General features: G+C 62.6%; 2 protein-coding genes across 9 annotated transcripts; both read left to right on the top strand.

The window, feature by feature from the left end:
• Nucleotides 1-2449, top strand: TMUB1 (transmembrane and ubiquitin like domain containing 1). 2 transcript variants are annotated; one of them, XM_027969020.2, is made up of 3 exons: nucleotides 1-43; nucleotides 950-1368; nucleotides 1635-2449. In XM_027969020.2, the coding sequence occupies exons 2-3, from the start codon at nucleotides 980-982 to the stop codon at nucleotides 1984-1986; spliced, it is 741 nt and encodes a 246-aa protein (XP_027824821.1). In that variant the 5' UTR covers nucleotides 1-43; nucleotides 950-979; the 3' UTR covers nucleotides 1987-2449. The 2 variants fall into 2 exon arrangements, with proteins under 2 accessions (XP_027824821.1, XP_014950933.1); XM_015095447.3 differs by having other exon boundaries at nucleotides 1-1368.
• A 306-nt stretch (nucleotides 2450-2755) lies between these two features.
• Nucleotides 2756-7294, top strand: FASTK (Fas activated serine/threonine kinase). Of its 7 annotated transcripts, XM_027969016.2 has the most exons (12): nucleotides 2756-2936; nucleotides 3150-3203; nucleotides 3749-3942; nucleotides 4060-4174; nucleotides 4849-5028; nucleotides 5136-5275; nucleotides 5770-5983; nucleotides 6089-6248; nucleotides 6463-6554; nucleotides 6638-6752; nucleotides 6826-6940; nucleotides 7085-7294. In XM_027969016.2, exons 1-12 carry the CDS (start codon nucleotides 2855-2857, stop codon nucleotides 7190-7192), a joined length of 1569 nt encoding a protein of 522 aa, XP_027824817.1. In that variant the 5' UTR covers nucleotides 2756-2854; the 3' UTR covers nucleotides 7193-7294. The 7 variants fall into 7 exon arrangements, with proteins under 7 accessions (XP_027824817.1, XP_027824819.1, XP_027824815.1 ...); XM_027969018.2 differs by lacking the exon at nucleotides 3150-3203; XM_027969014.2 differs by having other exon boundaries at nucleotides 3749-4174.
• Nucleotides 7295-7377: the final 83 nt, after the last annotated feature.

Genomic DNA, 7377 nt, shown 5'->3' with positions numbered 1-7377 from the left:
GGAAGTGCCCGAGGGTCCGCTATGGAGCTGGCGGAGCCTGGCGGTGAGTCCCTGCGCCGTGGCCGCATCACCCCGCTGCCCTAGCAGCTGGCCCGGCTGGCCCCGCCCCGGGATCTCCCGCGCCCGCCAGCCACTCGGGGTGTGGGGGCGGGCGGCGGGAAGATGCGAAGGGTGGTGGAGGATGGAGGTGGGGAGGGCAAAGTCTTGGGTTCCCGGGCGAGATCCGGGGTCTTGCAGCAGGCTGGGTTTGGAGAGGTTTCCCAGGGGAGGCGCGGGGTCGGGACGCCTTGGGTGGGGTTTGAGTGGACCAGGGGGGCCGAGTTGGGGTAGGGGTTAGGGTTGTGGGTGGGAACCCTCGGAGGTTCCAGTTTGCCAAAGGGAAGCAGTTTGACATTTGGCGTGGGGAAGCCTTGGGAAGCTGTCCTGTGCTGCGGGTGGGGGTTGGCTGAATGGTAAGGGGGCGTTGTGCGTGTGCGTAGAGACCTTTTTTCTACCCCCTTGGAGAAACTTTAGCGATGGAGCAGTATTAATAGATAGGCTTTGCCGTGAAATAGGCAAAGGAGTAGATAAACTTTGAGATGACCTAAATGGGGAGAATAGGTAAGCTTTGGGGTGGTTTGGTAGGGGCTGAATTTAAGGGAGAGGTTGCTTAGAAAGTCAAAGCTCTGACTTCGGAATAGGGTTTGGGTGAATTGTGGAACTGCTTAAAGACCTGAAATTTAGGTTACAGAAAATTAGGACTTGTGATTTGGTGTTGGGAAGGGGTATGTAGGGCAAGTTTGGGGTGGCCAGGTGTCAGAGCAGTGTATGTCCCAGGGTAGGGCTGGGATAACTGGGCGGAATGAGGACTGTGGGAGAGTTGTGGTTGGATGGGGTCAGGGGCCCCCTGAAGTTCAGAGGGCTCTTGGTGGGTGAGTCAGCCCCTCATGGGTTCTTTGTGCCTCTCCAGCCCGGTAGCGTGGCAGGCAAGGCAGGTGCCATGGCCCTGATCGAAGGGGTAGGTGATGAGGTGACCATCCTTTTCTCGGTGCTTGCCTGCCTTCTGGTGCTGGCTCTCGCCTGGGTCTCAACGCACACTGCCGAGGGCGCCGATCCACTGCCCCAGCCGTCAGGGACCCCAACACCAACGCAGCCCAGCGAAGCCATGGCGGTCATGGACAGCATCAGAGGGGAGGCCCCAGGAGCTGAGACCCCCGGCCTGAGACACCGAGGTCAGGTGGCACCACCAGAACCCGGAGTGGGGCTCGCAGCAACGCCGCCACCTCCGGACTCCCCCCAGGAGCCCCTCGTACTTCGGCTGAAATTCCTCAACGATTCTGAGCAGGTGGCCAGAGCCTGGCCCCACGACACCATTGGCTCCCTGAAAAGGTAAGCCGGGAGGATGACAGGAAGGAAGTGCTAAAGAGTAGGGCGGGGATGATCACAGTCCTAGAAGGACCAGCAGAGATCCCGGAGATCCTCTTATAGATGAGGAAACTGAGGCCCCTAGTCACACACTGTATTGCTCCCCTGAAGCAGAAGGGCCCCACACACACACACCGTGGAGGCCAGAGGTGAGGGTAGGAGAGTTGTTCCGGACCAGGGGCCAGGAGTGCCTGAGACTCGCTCTATTACCCAGGTCCCTCTCTCCTCAGGACCCAGTTTCCCGGCCGGGAACAGCACGTGCGACTCATCTACCAAGGGCAGCTACTAGGAGACGACACCCAGACCCTGGGCAGCCTTCACCTCCCTCCCAACTGTGTCCTCCACTGCCACGTGTCCACACGGGTGGGTCCCCCCCTCCCGCCCTGCCCACCGGGGTCCGAGCCAGGCCCCTCAGGGCTGGAAGTAGGCAGCCTGCTGCTGCCCCTGCTCCTCCTGCTGCTGCTTCTGCTATGGTACTGCCAGATCCAGTACCGGCCCTTCTTTCCCCTGACCGCCACTCTGGGTCTGGCCGGCTTCACCCTGCTCCTCAGCCTCCTGGCCTTTGCCATGTACCGCCCGTAGTGCCTCCACGGGCTCTTGGCCACGCCACCGGCCTCTCGGGACCTTGCTCGCCACGACAAGGTGGGAGCTGCTGTCTGCCCAGGCCCGCCTCTCCGACCTGCCTCTTCCCACTACCCTGGAGCCCAGCGCTGCGCGGCAGAGCACTCCGAGGGGCGGCGGAAGCCCCTCCCTGTGACCTTCATGGCTCTGGGCCACCTCCCGGGGCAGCTGGCCCTCAGCGCCCCCTGACAGTGGGCTACCCCAAGTCAGACAGCTGCTGTAGTTGCCTTGGCCCTGGACAGAGCGGGGCCACGCCCCTGGGCCCTTAAGGGCTCAGCCTGAGGACCTGGGCACCTCTTAGTCCCGGATCGCTCCTTGGCTGGTTTGGGGGCCCGAGGACTGGGAAGGGCTGGAGAAGGGGAGTCGGGATGGGTGGAGGGGGCTTTCTGGAACACGTGCAGATTAAATAACTGTGACGTTTTCACTCTTGGCCTAGTGTCTGCGTGTGTGGGTCGTGGAGGAGGGGGGCTACGGGGAGCTCTGCCCTACTGGGAGAAAAGGGGTGGGCCAGATGCTTCGCCCTACCCTGCCCTGCCCGCCCAGGCCAACCGCTGCTCACTCCCCTCTGCACCCCAATCTCATCCCCCAGCCCTTTGGCCCCGCCCCTACCCCGCCCCTACCCCGCCCCAGGCCTTTGGTCCCGCCCCAGCCCGGCGCCGCGCGCGCGCAGCTTCCCGGAAGCAGGGGGCGGGGCGCGCGGCGCCCTGGCGCGCGGGGCCTGCCGGGAGCCACGTCTTTGCTGGCGGAGGACCTACTTGGCGCGGCGATTGGCGTCCGGGCCGCGCTGTTCGGGGGCTGCCGGGAAGATGGAGGACTCGGTGGCCCCCTGATGAGGAGGCCGCGGGGGGAGCCCGGCTCCCGGGCCCCGAGACCGACCGAGGGAGCGACCTGCGCGGGGCCTGGGGAGTCATGTAGGGGTGGCGCCTGCGGGGCGGGCCGCGGGGAAGGGCGGCGGGAGTTGGTGTTGGCGACCGCGACCACGGTCTCCTGGCATTCCCCCCGGGCCGCGGGTGGGGGTGTGTGTGGGGGCCCCCCTGACACCGCCGACTCCGCGCCGTAGCGCAGGCCGCGCCCGCGGGCTCCACGGGCGCCCTCCGAGGTGGCCCTGCGTTCTCGTTTCACAGGCGAGAAGGCTTGGGCAGGGAGACCGAAGCCACTTGTCCAAGGTCACGCAGCTGGTAAGTGGGAGCGCCCAGCATGGAACCCAGGACCACGGAGCCCGCGCTCCACCCTCCGGTACCGCCGCCGCCTCCTGCGGGAGGGGGAGGTGGTCGGGGGTGGGGGGGAGCGTATCTGTCCGGCGAGCTGGGTTCCAGGCTGGGCGCGACCACTAACCAGATTCGGGACCTCGGGGCTTGCCTTAACCCCCTCGCCTCCCTGGGCCTTGGTCTCTCCACCTGTGAAATCGAGATAGTACCAGCCCCTGCCTGCCTCCTCACGGGCGTGTCAGAGGAGGATCGGAGGAGATGATGCATGTGGAATTGCTCTGTAAAAAATCCTCCGCGAGAACTCTGAAGGATTCCGATTGCTCTCGCAAAGGTTGGAAGGAGTCAGAGAGGGGCGGGTTGGGGAAGAGGACCAGAGCAGTCACAAAGAAGGGTGAAGAGAATACGGGTTGCTCTGTCCCCAGACTCCTCTGGATGGGGAGCGAGGTGAGGAACAGAGAGTTGGTCTTTCTCCCCTTTGGAGAATACCTCACTCCCTTTTTTGGGCCACCCCTCAGGGTCTCCAGCACCCAACTCCATGCTTCGAGTCCTGCTCTCTGCCCAGGCCTCCAGTGCTCGTCTGTCTGGCTTGCTGCTGCTCCCACCAGTACAGCCTTGCTGTCTGGGACCCAACAAATGGGGAGACCACCGGCCTCCTGGAGGAGGCCCCCATGCAGGCCCTGTGCAGGGATTGCAGCGGCTTCTGGAACAGGCGAGGAGCCCTGGGGAGCTGCTACGCTGGCTGGGGCAGAACCCCACCAAAGTGCGTGCCCACCACTACCCTGTGGCGCTTCGTCGTCTGAGCCAGCTCTTGGGGTCTCTGCCGCAGCCCCCTCCTGTGGAGCAGGCCACACTGCAGGACTTGAGTCAGCTCATCATCCGAAACTGCCCCTCCTTTGACATTCACACCATCCACGTGTGTCTGCACCTTGCAGCCTTACTGGGTGAGGACGGTGTCTATGGGTGGGTGGGTGTCAATGGAAGGATAGAGAAACTGTAGCAGACCCACCTGAGATCACTGACAGAACCCACCTCAAGCTTTGCCAGGAATGGCACACTTGCTGAGTGATGCCACACTTGCTGCTCCTCTGCGGTATCCACGATAGTCATCACGAGTCAAGCAGCATGAGTTGCAGCTTAGGTTAGGGTGCCACCCCCTTTTTTGTTGTTTAGTCGCTAAGTCGTGTCTGGCTCTTCTGCGATCCAATGAACCATAACCCACCAAGTCCTCAACCCAATACTGGAGTGGGTTGCCATTTCCTTCTCTAGGGGATCTTCCAGACCCAGGGATCGAACCTGTGCATTGCCAGGCAGATTCTTTACCACTGAGCCACCAGTTCTCTTCTAATACAGTGCCCTAGGGAGCCACTGCAATTGATCATCATTGGCAAGAGATGAGATCTTACTGCCTTCTTTGTATAAGGCCTTTCCCACAGACGGTTGTGATACCTTTATTCACGTGGTAGTTCCTATTTCTCTGGTGTTTCCGCGTGCTCTGTAGCAGATCTTCCAGCCCAGAAAACAGAGATGAGAAGGACTGAGGATTCACTAACTAAAACTGCAGGATTGCAGAGCAGAGCAGCTCCTTCCCTGCCTCCTTTGACCCTCTGCCTCTCAGGCTTCCCATCAGATGGGCCCCTGATGTGCGCCCTGGAGCAGGAGCGAAGGTTCCGCCTCCCTCCGAAGCCACCGCCCCCTCTGCCGCCTATCCTTCGAGGTGGGCAAAGGTTGGAAGCCGCTCTAAGCTGTCCCCGTTTCCAGCGGCGTCCTCAGCAGCACCTCATCCGCAGCCTGGCAGGTGTCAGAGCGGGGGACAGGTGATGGGGGGGTGGAGGCAGGCAGTATCTGCTGGAATCTCACCCAGGTCTGGCCTGAGGGTCCAGCGTGATAAGCTGTTCTTCACAGAGGCCAGGCCTGAGGAACTGACTCCCCACGTGATGGTGCTCCTAGCGCAGCACTTGGCCCGCCACCGGTTGAGGGAGCCCCAGCTTCTGGAAGCCATTGCCCACTTCCTGGTGGTTCAGGAAGCCCAGCTCAATAGCAAGGTGGGATTGCCTCAGCTTCCCAAGCTCCTCTCCTAGTGGCCCTCAGACACCCCAGCAGGCCTAGCTCCCACCCCCCTCATCTTGTCCACTTGATTGACTGCTGCTTCCTGCAGCAGACCACCTACCTACGCTCTCTGGCCTCTCCCCTGGGGTACCACCTTGGCTCAAACCCCCACTGGCTTGTCCAACTCCCCACCAGGTACACCTGGTTCTCTGCACTTCTCCAAACATCCTTAGCCACTGTCTTAGCTTGGTCGATCCCACTCCACCAAGTCTTCAGGGCCAGAACCCGCAGCCGTGTCTCTGCTTGTTTGGAGACTGACATGGGACTTGAGCAGCGCTTATGCTATTGAGCATCTGTGCTGTAGAGGGACTGTCCTGCCTTTCCAGTGACTGATGTCATAAGCTTGCAGGCCAAGTCTTCCTGAGGTTCAGCTTGTAAAGAAGACCAGAGAAACTTCCCCCTGGGTGATGGGCTGCTCTTTGCCCCACAGGTGGTACAGAAGTTGGTCCTGCCCTTTGGGCGGCTGAACTACGTGCCTCTGGAGCAGCAGTTTATGCCCTGCCTTGAGAGGATCCTGGCTCGGGAAGCAGGGGTGGCCCCCCTGGCAACTGTCAACATTTTGATGTCACTGTGTCAGCTGCGGTGCCTGCCCTTCCGAGCCCTGCACTTTGTCTTTTCCCCTGGTTTCATCAACCATGTCAGTGGTGCGCAGACTTGGGGGGCTGGCTGTGTCCTGGAGGGCCGGGGGGCCGGGGAAAGCAGGAGTGAGGGTCTGCATCCCAGTAAGCCTCGTCCTGCTTTCCCCACAGGCACCCCTCATGCCCTGATCGTGCGGCGCTACCTCTCCCTGCTAGACACGGCGGTGGAGCTGGAGCTCCCAGGATATCGGGGTGCCCGCCTTCCCCGAAGGCAGCAAGTGCCCATCTTCCCCCAGCCACTCATCACTGACCGCGCCCGCTGCAAGTACAGGTCGGTGGGCAGCTGGGGAGGGAAGGTGTCAGCTGGCAAGGAACATCCGGGTAGACAGGCCTGGGGGACCCTGAGCTGTCTATGCTGCTGTGCTCTGGGTCACCAGAAAGCTAAGCCCCAAAGGCCATTTCCCAGCCTGGGGGTGGAAGTAGGTGGGACCAAGCTAAAAAGAGTGCCCTGGGGCCCCTTCTGAGCCTGGCTCCTCTTTCCTCAGTCACAAGGACATAGTAGCAGAGGGGCTGCGCCAGCTGCTGGGGGAGGAGAAATACCGGCAGGACCTGACCGTGCCTCCAGGCTACAGCACAGGTGAGCTCCGGGTGGGCCGGCCAGCCCCCGGGAAGCAGAGCCTCCACCGGAAGCCAGTGGCTCTTTCTCTCCCGGCCCCGCAGACTTCCTGCTGTGTGTCAGCAGCTGCGGCTCGGTGCTGCCCGTGAGAGCCCAAGACCCCTTCCTGCCGTACCCTCCCAGGTCCTGTCCCCGTGCCACCCGGGACCCTGCCCAAAGGTAAGGCGGGAGCCTGGGAGAGCCTCCCCGGCCCCCGCGCATAGCGCCTGAGCCTCAGTCCCTTCCTCTCCAGGGTGGTGCTGATGCTGCGGGAGCGCTGGCACTTCTGTCGGGACGGCCGAGTGCTGCTGGGCTCCCGAGCCCTGCGGGAGCGGCACCTGGGCCTGATGGGCTATCAGCTTCTGCCGGTGAGGCCCCGCCCCCAGCCCCACCCTCTACCACCCGCCCCGCCTCGCCGCCCCCCCCCCCCCGCTCCCGCCACGCCCCCACTCTGACCGGGCTGCCAGCTCCCCAGCCCACAAGGATGACGAACTCTGTCCTCCGCCCCGCAGCTACCCTTTGAAGAACTGGAGTCCCAGAGAGGCCTGCCCCAGCTCAAGAGCTACCTGAGGCAGAAGCTCCAGGCCCTAGGCCTCCACTGGGGACCTGAAGGGGGGTGAGGGGTGCGCACGGGCTCAGGATGGCCCCCTCGTGGAGGTGGACAATTTGCACTTTGCTTCCCTCTGCTTTGACTTGTCATTAAAAGTCCCTTTCCTTCCCCATCGCACGCTTTGTTTCTGGGACGGGTGGGTTGGGTTCCCCCACGTTTCCCTTTCACACCCGCTGACACTGACACACAGAAGAC

Source organism: Ovis aries, chromosome 4 (assembly GCF_016772045.2).
Source record: "Ovis aries strain OAR_USU_Benz2616 breed Rambouillet chromosome 4, ARS-UI_Ramb_v3.0, whole genome shotgun sequence".
In the NCBI taxonomy this organism is placed as follows: Eukaryota; Metazoa; Chordata; class Mammalia; order Artiodactyla; family Bovidae; genus Ovis; species Ovis aries.
The sequence above is the reverse complement of the archived record's forward strand: the minus strand, read 5'-3'. Positions and strand labels throughout refer to the sequence as shown.